The sequence below is a fragment of the Equus asinus genome, chromosome 27 (genome assembly GCF_041296235.1).
Source record: "Equus asinus isolate D_3611 breed Donkey chromosome 27, EquAss-T2T_v2, whole genome shotgun sequence".
NCBI classification, from domain to species: domain Eukaryota; kingdom Metazoa; phylum Chordata; class Mammalia; order Perissodactyla; family Equidae; genus Equus; species Equus asinus.
The window spans coordinates 23,858,189-23,882,460 of NC_091816.1; the positions used below are offsets into that span (position 1 = coordinate 23,858,189).

At 40.6% G+C, this 24,272-nt stretch overlaps 1 protein-coding gene across 5 annotated transcripts in view; it reads right to left on the minus strand.

The window, feature by feature from the left end:
- Nucleotides 1-230: 230 nt before the first annotated feature.
- SNX25 (sorting nexin 25) overlaps nt 231-24,272 on the minus strand; it is a 127,559-nt gene continuing 103,517 nt past the window's right edge. For 4 of the 5 annotated variants that reach the window (XR_011498886.1, XM_044760699.2, XM_014839520.3 and 1 more), the window contains 9 exons: nt 22,549-22,680; nt 19,790-19,930; nt 16,830-16,943; nt 12,139-12,303; nt 9,776-9,893; nt 5,943-6,009; nt 2,974-3,155; nt 2,090-2,190; nt 231-847 (listed from right to left, as the gene is read on the minus strand). Coding sequence is in view for 3 of the 5 variants with exons in the window: in XM_044760699.2 (XP_044616634.2) it covers nt 767-847; nt 2,090-2,190; nt 2,974-3,155; nt 5,943-6,009; nt 9,776-9,893; nt 12,139-12,303; nt 16,830-16,943; nt 19,790-19,930; nt 22,549-22,680 (1,101 nt within the window). In the remaining 2 variants the exon portion in view is untranslated. Of the gene's footprint in view, nt 848-2,089; nt 2,191-2,973; nt 3,156-5,942; nt 6,010-9,775; nt 9,894-12,138; nt 12,304-16,829; nt 16,944-19,789; nt 19,931-22,548; nt 22,715-24,272 lie in introns of all 5 variants that reach the window. The other variant, XR_011498885.1, reaches the window with a different exon arrangement.

Sequence of the window (24,272 nt, forward strand, 5' to 3'; positions counted from 1 at the left end):
AGCAGATGTTAGCTCAGGGCTAATCTTCCTCAAAGAAAAATTTAAAAAAATAAAACTCCTATTTTTCACATATTCATTCTTTGTCTGGAGTAAGGCAGCAAACTCTATACCTCCTTGAAGAAGTACTTACAACACAGTGTGTTCTCCAAAAAAGGCATCTGATAAATATTTGAATTGCCTGAAGTCTTTCGACCCCTTCTTTTTTTGAGAGAGAAGCATCTTAAACATCATAGAGCTCTATGATTCATTTTTATATTTTATTGCTTCAAATGCTTCAAACTATGGGAAATCTTTGGTAAAAATAAAGACAATAAAATTTTCACGATAACCTCACACAAAGCATTGCACGACAATGTTCTTCAGTACACACGAAATAATACAGGAATGTTCAGAATCCTCAGTGAGGAAATTAACTGTACAATATTCATAGTTCTTCATTTTAAAACAAAACCGTTTTCATAAATATTTAAAATATTTCCTAGGTTCTTATCACATATTAACATGTGTATTTCAATCAGCATGTTGAACTTTAAAGTATTTATATTATTATTAAAATAAAAATCAATACTTAACAGAAGTGGTTTTTTTTCTGTTGCCTACGACAGCATCATTTCCTCCCCTAATTCTGCTTACTTCACATAAAACTAGAGGGAGGGAGCTAAAATAAAAATCAATATGGTTCTCGGTCTAGCCCTCTGCGGAAAAGAGGAAAATGTTTCATGTCTATTATTACACAGACATTTCTCTGGTGTTTATTTGTGCAGTCTCAAACTTGACCAGCTTTAAGTTGATCTAAATGAGTTCTCAGCTCAGGACACAATTCAATTAGCAGCAGTTCCATCAGTACCTGAGCCAAAAAAGAAGAAGAAAAAGGGGAAAGTGTGTTTTTTTTCTCTAAGGGTTTAACTCAAAATAAATATCCACGTCTAAGAGAAAAGTCTAATTTTAGGTCTGAGATTATTCTCAGTGAACAAGTTACTCTCAAATGAAATTAATACTTATTTCATGTCTGTTAAGCATTATCAAACCATCAACGATATTTGATATTGCTAAGCATAATCAGATGACTGGGAAACAGTTTGCTTTGCTGAAATAAGAAAACCAATCGAGTGAAGGGAGACAACTAGTATGAGAGAAGGAACATGCTTCATCCACTGGGGGTACTTTTTTCTTTTCTTTGTTTTTTAACCCAAATTGAACACACAAACAAAAATGAAGCTGAGAAAATGAGCTCAGAGTTACAAGTAATAAGAATGATTAAGAACATAAAGAATTAAAATCTAATGTATTAATTAAAAGATTTCTTTATTTTAACGTAGCTCAGTTTGTAACATTTTCTTTATGGTTGCTGCTTTTTTGTGTCTGGTTAGCTATCATTGCTTTTACTCATGTATTTGTTTAAATCATATACAAATTCCACCATAAAGTGAATGATGATAATGCTTCTAGTACTATACTCTTGTTAACCAGGTTAATGACCCAAATGACAGTGAAAATGTAGGCAGTAGGGAAAATATCAAATCTCTTCTCCTCTTTCCAAAGGAAGTAGTTGCCCAGTGTGTGCCACCTGGGGTTTCAGCCTTTCTCAGTTCTCATAAGGGGGAAACCAGGGGCCTCAGCTACTCCTGAGTTCTCACCCTGTTCTCTTCCTGCCTAAGTCAGGATGCATCCAGGTACAGGCTCCCCATATGGGTAAACTTGGCAGGACAGTATTTAACTCCTGAGGAGCAGGCAGGATTTTAGGAAGGATATGTTCAGGATATTTGGGAGGTTATCTGGACATTCCTACAACTCATTCTTCAAATGCTTTCTTAGCAATAAAGCTGATATTTTACTTTTCATCTCCCCGAATCTCTCAATTAGTTCAAAACTCGGGAGCGAGGAAGAATTCCATGCATTGATTAGTGCTTTGAAATTCCAAAGTGTTATCTTCCGCTAACATATGAAAGACAATCCGATGATGTCAAAAAATACATCATGTTGAATGATGCAAAGAAAAAAAAAAAGAATTAAAATCTACCCTGATATGGGGACAGAAATGTACAACTGGAGAAACAGTTAACCCTCTGGTAGGCTGTAAATTACTCACGTATATCAGATGCTTATTGGCTCTGGTTTCTTGCAGTGCATTGAATATTTTTATTATACCATGACGAGCATTTTGCTGTCCAACAAGGCTCTGAAGCGCATCTGAAAAATGAAGTTTATATTCCATGCTGTTATTGATAAAGTGCACTATGGACAGATAGTCAGTGAAGGAGCTATTCCATGATACATACACAATCGATATCAGCACCGAGCCATGAGGAACATGAATGATCAGCTCTTTCAAATGTTTAAAGAGAAAATAAGTTTATTTACAATTTTTCAAGGCAAGCCATTTTCAAATGCAAGGCATTTTTACAAACTACAATTTTAACACAGCACTACCCAATTAAAAATTAAGCCTCAATGGGGCTGGCCCCGTGGCTGAGTGATTAAGTTCGCGCGCTCTGCTGCAGGCGGCCCAGTGTTTCGTTGGTTTGAATCCTGGGCGCGGACATGGCACTGCTCATCAAACCACACTGAGGCAGCGTCCCACATGCCACATCTAGAAGGACCCACAACGACGAATATACAACTATGTACCGGGGGGCTTAGGGGAGAAAAAGGAAAAAAATAAAATCTTTAAAAAAAAAAAAAATTAAGGCTCAAAATAGTGTTCCTTAGCAGGATTTTCAAAGCACAAATTTTATCTGTTTTAAAACATCTTTCTAGTTAAAAGAAAGTATTATAACCAGGATTGTTCTTATTAAGATTCTCAGTATAATTTCTTAGCAAAGGACAAGATACGATTTCAAAGAAAAAAAAAACAGTGCTCATTTTTTTCATTGTAAATAATGTTTCCTGAGGGATATAAATGAAAGATGCCTTAATAAGGTTAACGCTGCCTTTTGATCTCTGTGCTTTGCAGGATCGGAACCCAGGCCTCACCTGGAATGTTTTCGAGCAGTTTCTGCTGGGCTCTCTGTTTTGTTTCCTGACTTTGTTCTTTGCTTCTGATTGTGGTCGGTGGTGCCAATCTCCCATTCGGCCAAAAAGCATCCCGGAAAACACTGATGTAGTAAACCAACATTTGCTCACTGAAAATCCAGTTCACTGTGTCCCGGATTTGTCTTTTAAGAGAAAAATATTTCTTGGATGAGGTTTTTTAAAAATTTTATGCTCTATTCTCAAAAGGCATTTATCAATGGGTAGGTTAAGATACAGCCTGATCTAAATGTTTGATGAATAAACCAGAAATTGGATTTTTAAACTCTGGCTCTGCAAGTCATTTTTTATTTGCTAAGACTGGATGACCATGCATTCCTGGAGCTCACAGTCTCACGGGTACTGACTTCTCCAAAGGTTCCCATGCGCATCTTTCAATCTGCAAAACGGGAACTGAGAGGGGACGGCTGATGTGCTTGAAGCTTGCAACCATGCTTAACCATGCACAGTACTTAATATACTAATTTCTCCATGAAGAGGTATAAACTGAAAACATAAATCCATTTAAAGACTGTTGAAAGTGGTCTGGAAAAGCCCCCTGAGCTCCTGAAGTCTTGGGGAAGAACCAAGCTTTTTCGCTAGCTGTCTCTTGGTGCTGCTATGGCAGATAGCGCTGGGCAGTGTTCCGACCCAGGGTAGACCCCTCACACGCTCATGGGCATGGGAAAACAGGGAGCTCCTTTCACCATAAAGTGAAGGACTCTCAACGATACACTGCTCTCTCATTTCACATTTCCATGGCATGAAAAATTGGGCAGACATCTGACTTGCACAATTATAAATAAATGGCTTTTATCTGGTTACTCAAGTCTTCCACACTACACTATTTCATTAGTCATTAGTCAAATTCTAACCAATTACAGGATTTCCGCTGTCAAGACACAAGTAAACACGTTCAAAGAGCCCAAAATCTCTGCTGAAAGGGGAAAAGAATCATCTTAGACTCTTAGTGCCAGAAAGACCTGAAATTTCAAACTCAATTCATGAATAATAAATCAAAAAGCTCTTTAAGAACCTGACTTGCCAACCAGATTTTTAAAGGGACAACGTACGGTTTTCAGAAATGGTATCTGAAATCGATGTTTTAAGCCGAGTACTTTGCACACAGAAATCAGTCACTATTGAAGTCTAAACTTTCCTGTGAGTCAAAACTATGCTAATTCTGTTTGTAACTGCATGTCTCCTAGGATACTTCCCTGTGTTGCTTAGAACTGCGCAATTCCTCTCTAGACCAAATAAAATAATTGTACTGATTTAATGGGACTTCTGCTTTTAAGAGAGAACCTGCCGACCTGCCCAAGAAAAATCTACATAAAAATGTGGACGTCTTGTTTTTTCTGTACTCTTGCTTTGAGTTACTCCCTGGCACTCCATGAAGAAATTAAGAAAATTTCCATTTGCAACTTAGATTAGGTAAGTGACTCTTACCAAAGGCCATCACCTAAGCATTTTCTATTAATTTAGGCCTGACTTTCTATTAGCCAAAACCGTAGGAAGCTTTTGAAGCGATTCTGGTATGTGAAATTATAGTTGGTACAAGGCAAGAGGCACATATTGTGCTGCTGCTTAATTTTATGATGTGTCATCATCTGCTAAAGGCAAAAATAGCAAAGGGCCAGGTGCTCCATAATGTCTCTACCTGATCAGAAGCCTGTTGAAATGAACAGCCTGAAAATTCTCTACGTAATGCCCCTCCTCCAGCCCCAGGAAAATAACTGCCAAATGTATTCACCACACACAAACCACAGCTGCTCATTTTATAATTAAGGGCCAATATCACAAATAGGAGCAAGAAAAGTATGCGTGATTTGCTGAACCTGAAAAGGAAAATAAATAAGCGAGTGTGGAGTGCTGAGAAAAACAGGACCATTTTGGCAGTTTCTTTATCCAAGGCCTTGTCAATACTAAGGTTAAGAAGTTTGCCTTAAACTGAAACTGTAAGTTAAACTGGCCATTTTTCTGATCAAAATAAAAGCCTATGATACTAAGTCAACAAAACAAGCCACTAACACCATTTTTTAAAAAAACCTTAGAAATAGAAGTAAACTTTCGTTTATGACCATAAGGAAAATACAGTCTATTTGTAAATGAATAAAAAGATAGTATGTTCTTTATGTTCCCATCAAAATTGATAAGATTTATATGATTAAACTATATCATATTAATCTTGTACATATGTTTGACAACTAAATCTTTCACTCAGAAAAAGGTGATAATTTCATGTTAAGACATATTTTGCTGTATCAACAAGTGATTCTTTCCCTCATTTTTAGCAGGTGATTCACATTTTTATTGTGCAGGAATATCATAATGTTGATCTCTTGAAGAATACTGGGTATATAGTTGAACTTTTATGTATTTCGATAATGTAATATAGTTTAGAATGTACATATGGCTTCTAATATTGTTATATGATACACATGCCCCTGAGGGATACTCAGATATTAACTAACAAGAGGAATTACTATTTCATTACCTCAACTCTAAAAAAATATATGGTTTGCATTTTCCGCCAAAGAAATATCTGTCATTTGATGCTCATCCTACTTTCATTGTGGCTGACAGTCTAAGCCTTAAAGTGCTTCCCACCATCTGACATAGAAACATTGTACCCAAGAAACTCAAACCGGTCATCATGATCAAGAGACAACTTTACAGAACAGAATCTCGTGACCCCTGTCAGCCAGATGACAGAGGTGGTTCAAGCTCTTATCATCTAGTTCACCAAGCATTCTGTGGGAGAAGTTCTTTCAGAAATCTGCTTCCTTATCCAATCCTAGAATCATATCAGAAGTAAGAGAATATAAAATACCTTTACTTAGAGAGCTCACTGGCTACTACACCACAAGGAGATGTCACATTAAGGCAAACGCCAAGGGCATAAATTCAAATATGAATTTCAGGCAACTCACTTGTTGATGGTTCTTCCAAAAGTGACCTGAACAAGAGCAATTAATGTTCTTCTCACCCATTTAAACACTAAAATATAAATAAGAGGAAAAGTATTATCACAGGACATCACAATTATGACATGTTCATAGCTGCACAAAGCATAAATCTTACCACTTAACTCAATCAGAGGCCTGAGACCAAGTCAGGGCTATCATATCTGCAGAATTTGGGTCCAAGTTAGCAAACTTCTGCGCAGGAAAATTCCTCTAAGCTTTCATTTTCTCCTTAGCAATTGCTAAGATGAAACCTAAGAGTTTTTATAGCTTTTCAATGCCTAAACAACAGCTGAGCTAGCAAGTGGAAATAATACTTTACTTCATATGTCCCTGAGCTACTGAGAACATATCTGTTTTTCACTAACAGACAGTACAATTCCCATTTCAGATTTCTATCTGGCTTGTTGAACCCAATTTTCTAACACACTGCTCTGAATGAGAAACACCTGTAGTGAGATGTTGACAAATATTTTGAAATATTAATGAATTGATGGGTCTAGCTGCTCCCATGTGAACAGTAGTTTGTAGATCATCTCGTACTCTTCTATGTTTTATGCCTTTAGGGGAAGAAAGGTAAACTGCGAAGAGCCAGGATCCTGAGTGTGACGTGAATTGAGCACTCTTCTGGGCCACTCTCCAGAGCAGCTGGGCACAATCACTTTCTCTGAGCCTCAGTTTCCTCATCTGGAAAAAGGCAGTATTAATGTGCCTTTTTTTTTGCTCTGAGGGTCTTGTCACTATTTAGTGCGAAAGAGCACTGCGAAGGGTTCCACAGATCTAAACTTTTATTATTAACACGGAGACAGATTTTTGCAAGTATAGACTATGAATATAAATCAAAAGAAGGCAAAGAAACGCTGTGAAGATATTTCAGGTCCACAAATTAGAACCTAAACCAAATTTCCCATTTATATATTTACCTCCTTTCAATAAAATGTTTATTTGCTACTGACCCATGAGGAAATGAGGAACTCAAAGTTTGCTATAATGGAGGTAAGAGTTCAGGGCTCCTGCACCAGTAAGAAAATCTAAAAGGAGCAAATTCACAAACAGCTCTCTACAGGGAAGACACACAGACAGACATCAACAATGAACACAGTCTCGGTACTTGACTTTAAAACATTCTTTGGTCTTTTTTAACGTTTTAAATGCATCTAAATGTCCCGTTAAAGTAGTGTTAATCCTTCAAGTAAGAGTCAAGTCTTGGAATCAGAACAACGCCTCAAACGTGTCGTAAATTTTTGATGGGATTCAGAGCACGCCGTCAGCAGGCAGACGTGTTCATTTGGGGCTGGTGTTCAGGCTGAAGGGAGCATGTCTGTCAGTGTCAATAACTTCACTCTGCCTTTCTAGGACAGGAGAGGAAGCTCCCCCTCAGAGGGTCTGAGGGCACGTGCAACTCTAGGAAGAATGCCCGGCAGCCAAGTGACTACTTATAAATTTTTAAAAAGGCTGTATTACTGGTCCCATTTTGGATACTAAACCAGACCAGGAACCAAAAATGGCTCTGCTACAGTCCTCTCCCATCGGTGCTTCGCCCTTACTCTATGCTTTTTCCTACCCTTCCCCGTCCCCACCCCCATAAGAAACAGCCCCATTACTCCAGAGACTCATTCGCTCAAAGCCGCAGAGGCAGCTGCAGCAACACTAGGATTTTGCTGATGGCAAATACATCACATTTCATTATAAACTATGCTCTATTTCTTCCCCTCTGAAATGTCACTAGCACAACCAAACATGCTTCTGAGCAGGGATATGAGGGAGGACGTGCACGCTGCAAAGACGGGATTTGGAGCCCTACTCCTGCCCTGACTGGCTCTGACGCATCTGCACGTCTCAAGCTCTTTGTATCGCAAAGAATACACTGACAAAAGGCTGAGATGGTGCTTCCTTATTTTTACCAACTTTATGCGAAATTGGCAGGCTTCACGATTTAATGGGCCAGACTTCAACGAGGAAGAGTTGGACTTTGGGTGGAGTACTAATTTCCTGCCCACAGAACCAAGTTAAACATTAGTATGCATCCTGAGGACTAGTTTTTCTGCCTCCATTGAACCACATTAAACATCAGCATATATCTTCAACTGTCTAAAATATGGCACAGCCATAGCTTTTTCATCTGAAAGGATCTTTAATATTTGGATGATATTCCATCATATGGGTATTTTTTACATAATTTATCCCCCATCTGAAGTTTAGGTTAGTTCCAACTTTTCATTATTGAAATTATGCTAAAATGAACATCCTTATATATAAATCTCTGCCTGTAGTTTAGAATTTAATTGTGTGTACTGCTTGATGTGAATTACATCTTTGAAACTCTTATGTTGTAAATTCAGTGAAGGAGGAATCTGCATCTGATATATTTTTGTTTCCCCTACAGGGTTTTATCTAAAACATATGCTCCCCAAATGTTTGCTGATTGATATTATATATTATTTTAGCTTAGGGGAAGAAAAAGTTCAATGACCAAAGATAATTAATTTTAGCATTTAAAATTTTCCTGTCTATTCATTCATCAGTGCATCCATCCAGGCATTTTATTGATCATCTACTATGGATCAGACATTGTAGCTGATACTGAGGATTAAAAGACCTTATAAGACATGCTCAAGTTTATAATAGTACTTGAAGTTTTTTCATCTGTTACTAATTCTGCAGGTGACATGTTAATGGATATATAAATAAGAAGGGATGCACAGCCCCATTTCCTATAAAGGACCAACTCCCAGCCTACCTTCTTCATCCCAAGGGAAGAGATGCTAATCTGAGTGGAACCCAGGACGCTCACAGGGCAACATTCTACCAGTTGCTGGCAGTGCCTTGCAAACCTTTGCTCCTCTCATTTGCTTCCTCTGCTAGGGGGTTAGATGTGCCTTTAGGTACCTGCCACACCTCTACCTAGTACTGAGACTCTGGTATATTGGTCTCACGATGTAGAGTGTTGGGGGCCTGTGGAAGGTGTGAGTCCTATATGGGACTCAAGACTGAGCCAAGCAGTACAATTTGACCTCACACCAAAGTACCGCTTTGGGGAAGACTTGTGCGGGTCTTAACAGGTACAGTATTTTGATCTCCTTTTTGCTCTTGTTTCTTCTAAGTACATCTCTCTCAAGAACTACTAGGGTAGGACTTCTCAACCTCAGCACTACTGTCATTCTGGGCAAGATAACTCTTTGCTGTGAGGTGCTGTCCTGTGCACTGCTGGGTGTCTGGCAGCATCCCTGGCCTTCACCCACAAGATGCCAGTAGCACCATCCCCCAAGCTGTGACAAGCAAAAATGTTTCCAGACATGGCCAAATGTCTCCTGGGGGCAAAATCCCCCCACCCCTCCACTGACAACACTCCTCTATGGGAAGAAAGGTAGTTGAAAAGTTGGGGTAAGGCACTCCTGCATCCCCGGCCATAATCCTATCTTAACAGCACCACAACCTCACCTTCAGCAACAGGGCTCTTCCTCTGCTCTGCAAAATTATTTTTTGTATACCTTTTGGTGGTAAAGCAATGCGGCTATGCTAAGTCACATAAAAAGAAATTCAAAGCACTCTGTCTTCCTGCATTCAGAGGAACGCGGTGCAGGGTGCCTTGGGTCTCTAAGTTCCATAAGCACACAGATGATTTTGTCTTAAGGTTGTATCCTCGGCTCCTACCATGGTATCTGGTGGGCTCTTAAACGTATTTCCTGAATGAATGAATGGAAATTCACGTTTGATTCAGGAATAAAGGGATATTAAATATGTGTGTGCACCACTTACCCAGCAAATACCACTAAGTAATAACAAAGAGGCTTGCTTACTTCCGCGAAGTTCAAAAATCTCCCCAATCAACATGAAACATGGCTCAGCCAAGGCGTCCTTCCTTCCATCCATATCATCACCATAATCTGAGAGGTCACTGTCCTCCTCTGTCTCCTCCTGGGGGCACAGAAAAGTCATAGGAAGCAGATCATTTATGCAAGAAAGTTGGTAAAGTTATTGTCCTTTTTCAAGTGTAAATTCCAAACCATGTACTCATATTTCAACCTTACATAACCCTTCCACTTTCCTACATGCAGAAATTAATGTATTTTCAAGAAAGAGGGCCAAATGTATCTAACCTCAGGGAAAAGCTTGATCCTAAAGCCTTATTCAAGGTTTAAAATCATTTTGAAAACCTCTGCCACTGTATGAATCAGGAGTGAGTTAGCAGAGAACAAAATAGTTTTCTCACCATTTTGAGTTTTTAAAGTTGGATGATTCTGAATTCACTGTTCTTTTTTAAACATGTATATTTTAAAGTAATTTAGTTATTTTTAAAGCTCTGATGCAAGCTTTTATTCTGTACTTCAGCATGCCTCATTTTCTGATCTGCATTATCGGCAAGTTTCAGTTCAAAACCCATTATACGCCAGGCGCCAGGCTAGTGCAAGTGCATGTGACATGGACCCAGACTTTCAGTGGCCCATAGCTCTCTGGGGAGACTGACACATATGCACATAGCTGTTTCTATAAGCAGATGAAGTGCCGTCAGAGGGATAAACACGGCAGTGGAAGGGCAGCTGGGAAAGTTCATTCTACTGTCTGCAGCGAGGTAGACAGGTAGAGAGGCCGAAGTTGTGGGACCAAGCAGAGGACTAATGACAGGACTCTGGGGGGACAGGATGAGCAGAGGAAAGGACTGAGAAGTCACAGAGACAAGAGGAGTTCCCTTAAACTTCACAGCTTTACAAGAAGTCCAGCAACATGAAATGCTGCAAAGAGGCTGCAGAAGGTGAAGACAGAGAGGAAGCCACCAGATTTGGCCACTGGCACCACCTTCAGAGAATAATTCATGGAGGGACTGGCCATAACACAAATTCCAAGGGGTTCAGGAATAAACGGGAGGTAATGGAGGTAAGCTGGCCAAGCAGAGCCAGACGTTACATGCACAGCCATGAAGGAAAGAAGAGGGAGAGATGTTTGGGAGGGAAGCGTGTTTACGCACAGATCTGAACCCTGGTGTGGGTATGCTCTATAGTACACACTGACTTCTCCTCCTAGCTCAGAAGGCAGTAAAACAGCAGGCTCCTTTCCAGCATCAGGTCCTCTGTCCAAACTCATTAAAGCAATCCCGGTGAAGAGGCAGTGGCATTTGGCAATGAACTAAGGAGATGCCAAATTCTGGAAGTGGCCTTGTGCAATTTGCTGGAGAGTCAAACAAGGGGCTTTGGTGGCCTAAATATAAGTTAGGAGCTTAGTCTGAGGGGAAGCCTGAGGTCCAGAATATAAGATCCCAAACGTCTGCAGTCTCTATTCTTTCCTTTACCCATACATTATCTCCGTTAAATTCATCTTGCTTCAAAATATTCCATGGCTTTCCATTCCCTGAGAATAAAGTCTATACTCCTCAGCCCAGCATGACCTTGCCCCCCTCCTCCTCCTCTTTGCCTCATCTTCCATTAACCCAATATAGAACCCGGCCCCTCGAGTCCAGTGACCTGCTGACTGTTCTGCAAACACACCTTCCTCTCCCAAACCTTCAGTCTTAGCTCCAACTCCTCCATAATGACAGTCTCATCCCCAAAGACTGGCTATCCACTTTTAGTGGAAGAAGTCCTATAGAACTTCCCATCCACGTTTCCCTTACCCACCTTTTGTCATTAATCTTTTCATTTCCTTTTTTTTAAATTGATGTCTGTGTTTTATCACTGGTTAAATAGCTTCCCCTCCTCCATTTTTTTTGAGGAAGATTGGCCCTGAGCTAACATCTGTTGCCAATCTTCCTCTTTTTCTGTTTTCTCCCCAAAGCCCCAGTGCATAGTTGTACATCCTAGTTATAAGTCCTTCTAGTTCTTCTATTTGGGATGCTGCCACAGCATGGCTCGATGAGCAGGGCTAGGCGTGCACCCAGGATCTGAACCAGTCAACCCCAGGCCACCAAAGTGGAGTATGCGAACTTAACCACTACACCACTGAGCCAGCCCCAATCTTTTCATTTCTGTATCTTAATTCTTCCGAGTGGCTTGTAGGGGAGCACACGCAGGTGTCCCCAAATACAACAGTGATCATAACTGAACATGGATGAATTTGTTTTCTCCCGATTAGCAGCAAGCTTTCAACAAATAACTGTTATTCAAACAGCCTTCAAAAAGACATTCATTTAAACATGCTACCAACATGGTACAACTTTTAGACAGCTCACCTCTTGATGGGAGAAGAAGTCACGAGGAAGTCTCTCCAAAAATGAGGACAATGAAAAAGTGGGTTTTTTCCCCTGCACATCAATAACCTTGAGGTAGTCAGGAGAAGGGCTCAAAAAGGCATAAAGTGCTTCACTCTGACACAGTCTTTCATCCGAAAGCAGATTCTGTGGAAGGAAGAGGATTAATCACTCCTATACAGGAATATATCCGTGTTGCGAGAAGCTACCACAAGTGGAGACAGACAAGGCAGAATTGACTGCATTGGGGGATTTACTTACATCATAATTCTGAACCTAAAACCACTTCCCTTTCCCCATGAAAGAAAACACATTAGATCAGTTCTCAATGATCCGAGTGGCAAGCGATCCTCTCTAGGTTAACAGGAGTGTCCTAACCATTCTGCTTGTGGGAGATACTGTGCAGACAAGAGAACTCACTCCAGTTTGCACTGCTCAGTGCAACACAAAACTCTCCCTTTGCACACAGCTTACAGATCCTGGGACCACTGCCTTTGAAAGTCAACTTAACTTTCCCTCATTTGTGTCTGAACAACTTACGTACTTGCACATTACACAAGGATACGCCTAATCCACCCCTTATGGCTATGTTCAGACTTCATGCAACAGCTGAAAAAAGAACTTTGAGTTGTCACATGGTGGCCCTGCCTGCCAGGCAATAGTTTTATTTCACTGTGCGGCCATCTTCCAAGCCGTGCTTGTTTGTGTAATTACCTTACTTTTTCTACTGGCCCTTCCCCTGGAAATTTCCTCAAGTTCTTTATGTACTTATCTGGCCTTAGGAGAGAGGAAAAGAGGATACAAATCAAGTCTGTTTATGTATAAGCAAGGGCTACAGTAAGACAGTAAAATTAACAATGTGACCACAAGAAGGTTTAAATGTCTACTATTAAAAGATACAGGAGTAGGAATAAATAAAACAGTGGGAAATAAGGTGTAACCCCCTTGGGGGAGACGGAACACTGGGGAGCAGACTGTGCGTCTGATGAAGAAACTGGGGTGGTGGAAGAGGTTAAGTTCTAGTCCCAGAGGAGCTGGGCCATGCTGTTCACATTATATCTGTTCAGACAAAGGTTGACATCTGATAAACCCTATGGCCTTCCCTAGGATAAGCACCTCTGAGCACGCCCAATGCTGCCACACTGGGGCCGGGGCAGCCAAGCGGCTCCACCAGCTTTCCAGCGGCTGTAGCTTCACGTATCCTGCAGAAGATTGGCCTGAAGATGGACAGGTTCTACCTTACATGGGGGGAAGGAGATTAAGGTGGATGGGCAGGTGGGGTCACTACTGCCTTCCCTGGCCCCTGAGCCCAATAAACAGGCCTTTATTCCTTGTTGAGAGTAGTAATGTTCAGTTGTGTGTGAGGGTAGATTAGGATGAGTGAGACAGTCTCCCCCAACTTGATTTCCTTTAGCTAATCTACATTCCAACATTATTCTATAAAATAGTAGGAAATGATAACTAACCTTAATACAATCAATATAAATAAGGAAATGATTAAGGGTGTTAAGTCTTTGGCCTAGGTTATATTCCATGATGAAGGAAAATAACCAAATTAAATATGTGTGAAAAGTCAGAAATGTTCTCAAAGATTATGTCTGTAGGGCAAGGCATCAGTGGGATTTTATAGTCTTTAAACTCTGAGAATGGAATCCCATTCCCAACTCCTTCCCTGCAAACTCTTCAAGCGCGTTATTCTATTCTATGAAGACCTAAGATGAGTGTTCAGTGGATGATGGAGGAAGGTGCAAAGCATCCTGAGAAGAGTGCACACCACGTGCACACCCAGAAGTGGGAGAGAGCCAGAAGTGGGGAACTCGCTGGAGTAGGTGGTATGTGTATGTGAGGATCCAAGAAGATGGCATGCAGGAATGAAGTAAGATATAAATGATGGCATGGCCAAGAATGATTAGCCAGATTATTAAATATCTGTATTATTAGTATGCTTCCAGAGGGAACCACATGTCATATATGAACATCCAAGTAAACATACACTCAGTGGAATTCCTTTTTCTGGGAGGTTCTGTGGACCTAATAATATCTGCCTTTCAGACGAAACTTTCTGCATCTTGCTTTTCCTGTTTGTGGTTGGGGGGATAATATAGTCTGCTGTGTAACCCACCTAAAAATACTGAACAGTTAGTTAGCATTTTCAAATAAAGTCTTTGAGGAAATGAAAAGCTATTTAAACCAGTATTTTCTGACTTAAGATCCTCTTGATTAAAAGATAAATGGCCACTGTGTCATCTGGCTTAGCTGCAGCTTATTCCTGCCCTCAGCCAGGCCCACACCACCCATCGGCAGTGCGCCAGAGTGCACGCTTCTCTTGGTGCAATGGCAGCACTCACTAAACCGTGTGCCTCACCAACAGTCCACTAAGGGCACAGAGGACCCCTCTCCGCATCCCAGAAAGTGCAGGAACAAGGGCAGTCTCTGCAGCATGTCAGGAAAGGCGGCTGCAGGGCTGGGAAGACCAAGCAAACTGAGACCCTCCCCAACCACAGAGGCTGGAGGGAAACCGAAGAGTCAGCTGGGAGGTTCCAAAGCTATACGTCCCGGGGCTTACCAATCCTGGATTCTGAATAATACACATTCATTTCACAAAAAGGATCTTTAACTCATCTGAACAATTTAATCAGGTACCATCCTTGAGTGGGTTTAATATTTCCTAGACATTCTGAATCAGCAACAAAATGGTAGTATTTCAGGTTTAAATACTCTCCAATAAGAGCATCTGAACATTAATGATTCTCTACCCCTGCCCTGCCATAATTAAACTCAGAAAATTTGTCTAAGGTGCAGTTATTTTATTTCCAGATATATATATGTATATTTATTTACACACATATATGTTTACACATACATACATATGCTTATATACACACAGATACATATAAAGAGAGAGAGGGAGAAAGAGAAAGATGAATATATGAGAGAAAGAGATTAACACTTTCAAGGCAACTCTGGCTTAAATGTATCTATTTTAACTATGATCCATCCTTCTGATTCAATGATTATGTTTTAACATAGCTTTTACTAAGAATTTGGCAACATCCATTATTTAAAATCTCAGGACTTCTAGTTACTACTGTAGAGGCAAAAAGTGTCTTAGAAGGCAAAGTTCCATGTCTCTGAGAATTATAAGGGCCTTGGGATCCACGGTTTGAGTAACTTAACTATACTCTGAATATAGAGAGCCCAGCTAAGGAAAAACTGGGGCAGCTGGCCCGGTGACACAGCGGTTAAGTGCGCACGTTCCACTTTGGTGGCCCAGGGTTCGCCGGTTTGGATCCCGGGTGTGGACCTACACACTGCTTGTCAGGCCATGCTGTGGCGGGCGCCCCACATATAAAGTAGAGGAAGTTGGGCATGGATGATAGCTCAGGGCCAGTCCTCCTCAGCAAAAAAGAGGAGGATTGGCAGCAAATGTTAGCACAGGGCTGATCTTCCTCAAAAGAAAAAAAAAAACAAAACACTGGGGACAGCCTTATTCTCTAAAAACAGACTGAAGGAAAACAAAGGGTCTAGAGGAAATTCAGAGAATATCTTTAGGACCCCGGAGTAGGAAAAGATTTCTTAACAAGCACAAAAGGCATAAATTGATAAATTGGACTAAATTAAAATTGAGAACTTCTGTTCATTAAGAGAAATCATTGAGAGAGTGAGAAGGCAATGCACAGAAAAGGAGAAGATATTTGCAACACATGGTCTAACAAGGCTCAAATCCAGAACACACGTAGACTCCTACAGAGCAACACGGGAAAGACAGACAACGGGATTGAGAAGTAGACAAAGAAGACGACTTTAACGTCATAAAATAAACTATCCAACTGGCCAGTTCACAGTATGACTGGTGCTCAACTTCATTAGTCATCAGGGAGATGCAAATTAAAACCACAATGAGCTACCAGGACACGCCCACCAGAATGGCTGAGCGCTGGTGAGGATGAAGAACAATTAGAAACAATTAGAACCATTACACGCTGCTGGTGAGAGTGTAAAAAGTGCCACCACCACTGTGAAAAACTGGAAAACCCAAATCCCTAGGTATTACCCAACACAGAGTCACCAAAAGGCAAGCACAAGAAGTTTATAGAGGCTCTCTTCCTAATTGCCTCAAACTGGAAACTACCCAAATGCTCAACAATGGAAGGACTGGAATCTATGTACTCATGCAAGAAAAAACCTAAACAATGAAAACGGATGATCTACAATGAAAACTGCACTCACGAGGGAGAATCTCATGAATATGATGCTGAGTGAAAGAAGTCAGATGCAAAGGAGTGCACGATGTATGATTCCATTTATATGAAGCTCAAGGACAATGTCGCTATCTGTGCTGTGAGAAGCTAGCACCGCGGTTCCCTCTCGGGGAGAGCAGTGATGGAAGGAAGCTGGAGGGGCTGGCAATGTTCTGTGTCTTGGGCTGGGTGCCAGTTACAAGGGCGTGTTCGGTTTGTGAAAATGGAGAAAGCTGTACACGTATCATCTGCATTTTCTGTATGTATGGTATACTTCAATTACCCAAAACAAAAAAAAAGATCAAAGATATTTTGAGGATTTGGCCTGGCCTGTGAGAATAGGAAGCAAACAAGCAAGCTCTTAGAATGATGACTGTTTAACCCAAAATAACTAACGACTCCTCTCATATCCAAAACTTGTCACTCACTCACCTGTAAAAACTTGTTTAATTGGTTCTTTGACTTTTCCATAAACTTTTGATCTATAGATTTGAAAGGCAGCTTGCTCAGAGAAGGCAACTGGACTTTTTTTAAAGAAGGGAAACACTGGAGGGGAAGAAAATTAAATGTTAGTATCTTGAAATTACATTTTAATCTTAAAAAAAGATTTGAGAATTTTAACTGGAACAAACCAAGTATCTTCTTCTTGTACTCATTCCTCTGAGATTTCAGACCTTGGAAACCTACCTGTTCTAATGAGGCTCGAGGAATCTGGAGGAATGGGACAAAAAAAGCTCAAGCTCATCCCTACACCCATGAATGCCTGGAAGCCGGGAAATCCTGAAGCCAGGCTGGGAAGATGGATTTGCACAACATGTGTGTAGCACAACATGTTAGGTATAGACACCTGGCTCACAGGAAGAAGGTTTTCTATTAAAAGGCGTTTTGTTTACAACATCTCTGTAAAAAGCTATCAAAGTTGACAAAAGAAGACAATGGAAAGAGAATCATTTGGTTTGTACCTTTAATACTGCCTTTCAATGTCAAACTGCAAAATGTAAATATATTAATAATAATAAAATATACTAATAAATAGTAGCAGACTTCCCGTTGTAGATTAAGTCCTACATTCTGCCAGACACTGCTAGAAGCTTGGCATGCGTAACAGCCCAAAGCATTGGGAATTATCATCATTCCTATGTTACATATGAGACGATCGAGGATCAGGATTGAAACCCAGATCCACCTGACCATAAAGTCTGTGTTCTTAATGCCAATTCCCACAGGACTCTGCCCGTCTGCCCCTCAGACACTAACAGGGCAGTGGGTTCCAAAAGCTCCACACTCTGCCCTCACTGCCAAACCCTGGCCATCAGTAAGGCACTGGGGCCATCTGAAAATGCTTAATGAAATCAACTGGCATTGACGAGTAAGTGAGCACAGAGTCTGCCTGCCACAGCTTTTACTCCTGTTGCCATCATCACGGTCACAGTAGGCCCCGCCAGCCTGGCCATAGCGAGGGACAGTATGTCACAAGTCACTTGTGACAAGTTCATGTAAATGCTTCGGGTGGTGGAAACGGAAAAACTGGCCTTTCCTACACAGCCACTAAAGCACGAGTACAATGACATCTGCCCAAGAAGGATTTTTAATTACGGTTCAAATGCAGGGTGAAATTTTAGAGAACTGCAACAGCCAGTGAGAGCTGGAAGGGAAGATTAAAATCACCAGGGACCTGAAAAGGTGCTTCCTGTCACAGCTGTTAACATGAAGGGTTCTTTCAGAAAATGAAAATTCACACGATAGGAAACAGCAAGGGTAAGAGAAGAACCCATCCATTAGGCCACAGATGAGGAAAGGTGACAATGAGACGAAAGGACATGGAAGTTTATAAGGTGTGTTTCCTCTACCACTTGAGTGTCATGGTTTTTGATTTTCGAAGTACATTTTATTTTCAACATATATTTTATTTCAAAATCCCCCCTAAATTCCTTTTCCTTCTGTTTTTAACAGCAACTACATTGATACTAACCTTTGGCTTCACAATGGTTTATCACAGAGCAACTCATGCATTTTCCTGCAGTGTTAATTTTACGCAATAATTTTGGGGAAAATTTATTCTTAAATTAAGATAAATATTTGCTTTCCACACTGCTAGGGTGACCATAGTCCATTTGAGAAACGTTGTAGTATGACCTTCAGCTTTGGCCACCATTGGTTTTAAAAGCAGTTGAAGAAGTAATAGTGTTCAGAAGCTAGTGATTAAAAGGGTTAAAAAAAAAAAAAATCACCCTAACAGAAAAGGTGAAAGGAAACAGACATATTTCATTTGCAAAAGAGGGGTCTGAGAGGTGACCATAGGGTTTACCAGCATCCGTTCACTCTGAGCAAGAGAAACATGGACCCAAACGAAAATGGAAATGACTGAAGAATTTTTTTAATTGCTGGGGGGGAAAGCAATTACCTCCCATAGGAGGAGAGTTAGGAAGATGCAATTCCCGAAGAAAGTGGAAGAATAATGAATTGAAAGTAAGATGACCTGGATTCTAATCCTGGTTTGGCCACTATGTATACATCCTATAATAAGTCAATTAAATTCTCTGGGATCAGTTTCCCTCACCTAGCAAATAAAAGAATTGACCTAGATTAGTGGCTTTCCAACATTTTTAACTAAACTCACAGTAGGAAATACATTACACTGCAACCCACACACATATGCACATATCTGTATCTATGTACATAACATACCCTCACCTATAAAACTGAAAGTTTTATGAAACAATGTTCGTTACTACTTCTAATAATAACAACAACACAATAATGTTTATTACGTGCCACACATTCTACTAAATGCTCTGTATGCACTTATTCTCTTAATTCGCACAACTCCGTGAGATAGGTGTGGGAGGTGCTATCAATATCTGCATTTCATTGATGAGAAAAAAAGACACAGAAAGACAGAGTGACAAGTCCCAGGTCAGACAGCTCATGAGAACTCAAGCCAGGATCTAAACCTGAACAGTCTGGCTCCAGACTCTGTGCTTTCAACCATGACACTGTGTTGAGTCCTTTAATTTTCGTGATGAAATCCAATACATTCTATTCTCTTTCTACTGCTGCAACCCATAACTGATTTCACTACGCACTAATGGGTCACAACCGGCAGCTTCGAAACCACTGGCCCTAGACGATCCCTAGCTTTCCTCTAGCTCTGGGCTTCTGTGGCAATCCACAGCAGAGACCAGACCATTATCTGTCCTGAGGATTTAGACTAGACTAGACAGTAGGATCCATGAGCAGATTTCTAAATGTCAGGCTGAAAATGCCACTCTGCCAGTATCAACAGCAAAGGAGAAAAATTAAACAGTTTTCTTATGCGTAAAAATTGAAATGAGCTCTTAAATCTCTTCTTGCTCGGTAATTCCGAATCTTGTGTTCACGAGCGTTCATACCTCACTAAGTTTCCGGTGTAAATTCTGAAACTCACTGAGCCTTCTGGGGACTGTCCAGTTCTTGGTCTCCACTCCTCCAACTTCTTGTAAGCTCACCAGGACAAAGTAACAAGGCATTTGCTCACCATTCTCTTCTGTAACCTTGGGGGAAAAAAAAACAAAAACATCAACCATGGTGAGATGTGGCAGGCAAGATTTTTAATGTCCCCAAGATCTCCCTCTCCCTGATGTTCACACCCTGCATAATCCCCGGGACTGTGAATATCATGGATGCTATTTCGACTATTAGCTTGTGTTATATGGTACAGTTGACCTTAACCTAGGGAGATGATCTGGGTGGGCCTAACCTCACCACACGAGCGCTTTAGAGCAGAGAGATTTCTCTGGCTAGCAGCAGAAGAGCAAGTCAGAAAGTCTGGAAGCACAAGGAGGACTTGATGTGTTGTGGTAGCTTAAAGATGAAGAAGATCATCTGGAAAGGATCTGAGGGTACTTTTAAGAACAACCCCCAGCCGTCAGCAAGAGAACAGAGACCTCAGTTCCACAACCAAAAGGAAGTGAATTCTGCCAATAACCTGAATGCACCTGGAAGTGGATTTTTCCCCAGTCTCTAGACAAGAACTCCATCTGGCGAACATCTTGATTTCAGCCTTGTGATACGGTGAACAGAGAACCCAGTCATAAGTGCTGGACTTTTGATCTACAGAATTGTGAGCTAATAAATGAGTATTGTTTTAAGCCATGAAACTTGTGGTAATTCGTTATACAGCAAAAGAAAACTAGCATAGCAAACTTAACATGCTAACTGTTGTTTCCTCAAAAAACCAATTAACAGCAAGTAAACAGGTGTGAGATACACCAAAACCTCTCAGAAAAGGATGAGGGCCTCCTCAGTTTAATTTCAAGATTCAACAAACCACGATTTCTATTTTCATGAAATTTTACATCAGGAAACAATTTCCTCTCCCTCTCAACTTAGATAATTCATCAACACATACACACACACCCCATCACAATTCAGAATAGGCCGGTATTATTCTTAACATACACAAGAGAAGAAACAAAAAGAAAATGCATTGAATTTAAGGCTTGAAGTAGTATCATAAATCCAATTAGAGAGAAAGAGTCAATAAGAAAGGCAGAGGAAAGAGACACAAGACTTACTGGGCACACAGTGAGTCCTGTGAGGCAGGACTATTATCCATCTGTAAGGTTGGGTGAAGTGGAGGCCGAGACAGGGTCACTGGACTGTCTGAGGATCACACATGTAGTAAAGGGGTCACCAGTATCAGAACTCAGGAGGGTGTGGCACGATGGAAACACACCTTCCACACATTCCCGTGTGACTGCTTCGTGAACTGTGGCAGTCAGGTGAGCCCTCTGTGTCCATTTCCATCACCTTTTCAGTGACGAAGGTGCCAGAGGCAAGCTCTGAGTAACAACTGATTACCAGGCAAGGTGCCTTGTGAGGGTTTTTCCTCCTGCTCTCCCTCAGTGTTTGCCTTTAGAAGATAATTTTAATAAACTGAAATGTCAGAGCAGCTCCAGGCAAAACCAAAGAGGCGACAGAATGTGTGTTCTTTCCCTCCTCTACGACCTTCTGACGTTACATACACCTGAGCCTACCCGCTTCCTAGACTTCCAACCTAAAGATAACTCCATCCACCACTATCAAGAGCTTCTGTGTGGTACGCCAAGGCTGAATGCAACCCTCCCTGACCCCTGCCTTCCGCCTCCCCTCAGAGTAGGCACATTGCCCTGCAGCTTACCTTAGGGGGAATGACAACAAGTGCCAAAGACACATGAGGGTGCTTGCTTCAGCTCTCGTGTGATGTGTGTGCTTTCAGGAGACACGCATGGAGTTCTCATGAGAACGTTCTCTCATGGAGAACGTACTTTGTCTCACTATCTAATCTAAAAGTGAATTTATGACTGAATTTTAAACCCTCCCCTGAGTTAAGCGTCAAGCTACTGGGTTGATGGGAAAGGCAGGGATGAACAAAGACAGGCCCTTGCAAATCTAAGGAGTATCTGACAAGCCTTTTGAAACAACGATACGGCAAAACATGAACCCTACCTCGCTCGGGATCTTGTTATTAGTGTACCATATGGTGGACCCGTCTTTTATCTCGAGGTTTCCACATGGCAGGCGGGAAGGAAGGCGTCGTTCACGCTAACCAAGCAAAAGCCTATAAGCATCCTTCCTTTCAATGAAATTATTTTTACAGACAAAAGAAAAGGGATGCAGAATATTCTGAACACTATTACTCCATATTCCTCAGAGAACAGCAAAATATTTTCTAATTCAAAGGAAAAAATATTCATTATTAAAGATCTCGGAGCTACCAACTCTTGAGCAAATGAAGTTGGCAGGATGGAACGATCAGAAACACCACTTACATTTTTAATTTTCATCTCCAAATTTCAAGTAGTGCTTTCCATCTTATTTCAACCCTCAATGGAAAAATAAATTGGTAATTCAAGGACATTTAATTGTTCCGATCTGAAAGTTGCTTACAATTCCAGGGAACAAGGACAGCTTTCTGTCTGAAGTGGAGTGAGATAACATCTATACCAGGCAACCTAGAAAGCTCCCAGTCATGGGTGAACCAGAGTGAAAATATGGGGGAGGCAGGTAAGAGAGATGCAGTCTGAAAAACAAATGTAAGTTTTCTATCCTTGACCTTAATTCTCCAGGACAAAATCTTGCCTTATAAAGTCGAACTGTTAAAATTGAGAAGAAAAGCAGTCAAACCTACCTCTCCACTAGTGATGGAAGCTTTCCACATGCCGAGGTTTTCACACCACCAATCCGTTCTTGCCATGTGCAGTTGCAGGTCTGTGCGTTCTTTCTCTATTAGAATTATTTCCTCCTTCAACTTGGAAACAATCTGCCTCAGGGAAAACATCCTGGGAGTTATGAAACTATTTAAAATGCCACACAAGGCAGCAAAGTAGCGGGAAACAAAATTAACACACAAAAATCAGCTGTGTGTCTATACATTAACAATGGACAACCCAAAAAGGAAATTAAGAAAATGATTCCATTTATAATAGCATAAAAAATACTTAAGAATTAACTTAAGCAAGGAGGTGAAAGACTTCTACAATGAAAACTACAAAATATTGAAGAAATTAAAGAAGACATACATGGAAAGACATCCCATCTTCATGGATTGGAAGACTAAATATTGCTAAGATGTTAATGCTACCCAAGGCAATCTATAGATTCAATACAATCCCTATCAAAATCCCAATGACTTTTTTGCATAAATAGAAAAAATCCATCCTAAAATTCACACGGAATTTCAAGGGAAACTGAACAGCCAAAACCGTTTGAAAAAGAACAAATCTGGAGGACTCACACTTCCTCATCTCAAAACTTACTGCAGAACTACACTAATGAAAACAGTATACCATGGCATAAAGACAGACATAGAGACCAATGGAATAGAATAGAGAACCAAGAAATAAACCATTGCATATATGGTCAAATGATTTTTGACAAGAGTGCCAAGACCATCAATATTTGGAAAAGGACAGTCTTTTCAACAAATGGTGCTGAGAAAACTGGATACCCACATGCAAAACAATGAAGATGGACCCTTAATACCAGATACAACAATTAACTCAAAATGGATCAAAGACCTAAATATAGGAGCAAAAACTATAAAATTCTTTGAAGAAAACATAGAGGGGAAGCTGAATGACATGGGACTGGCAGTAATTTCTTGGCTATGACACCAAAGACATAGGCAAGTTGAAAACATAGGCAAATTGGACTTCATAAAAATTAAAAACTATTGTGCAAAGAACACTATCAACACATTAAAAAGGCACCCCACAGAATGGGAGAAAATATTTGCAAATCACATATCTTACAGGAGATTAATATCCAGAACAGTTAAGAACTTCTAAAACTCAACAACAAACCACCTAATTAAAAATGAGCAAAGGACTTGAACAGACATCTCTAAAAGAAGATACACCAATGGCCAAGAAACACATGAAAAGATGCTCAATATCACCAATCATTAGGGAAATGAGAATCAAAACCACACGAGATACCAACTCACACCCACTAGGTTGCCTACTATCAAAAAACAGAAAATGACAAATGTTGTTGAGGATACAGAGAAACTGGAACTCTCATGCACTGCTGGAGAGGAGGTAACATGGTGCAGCTGCTGTGAAACACAGTATGGAAATTCCTTAAAAAACTAAAAACAGAATTAGCATATGACCAGCAATTCCACTTCTCTGCATATACCCTAAAGAATTGAAAGCAGGCTCTTGAAGAGACATTCGTACACCCATGTTCATGACAGCGTTATTCATTCACAACAGCCACAATGTGGAAGCAAAACAAGTGCCCATCAGGATGGATGGATAAACAAAATGTTGTATGCACATGCAACGGAATTAGCCTTAAAAAGGAATGAAATTCTGACACACGCTACCATACGGATGAACCTTCAAGACG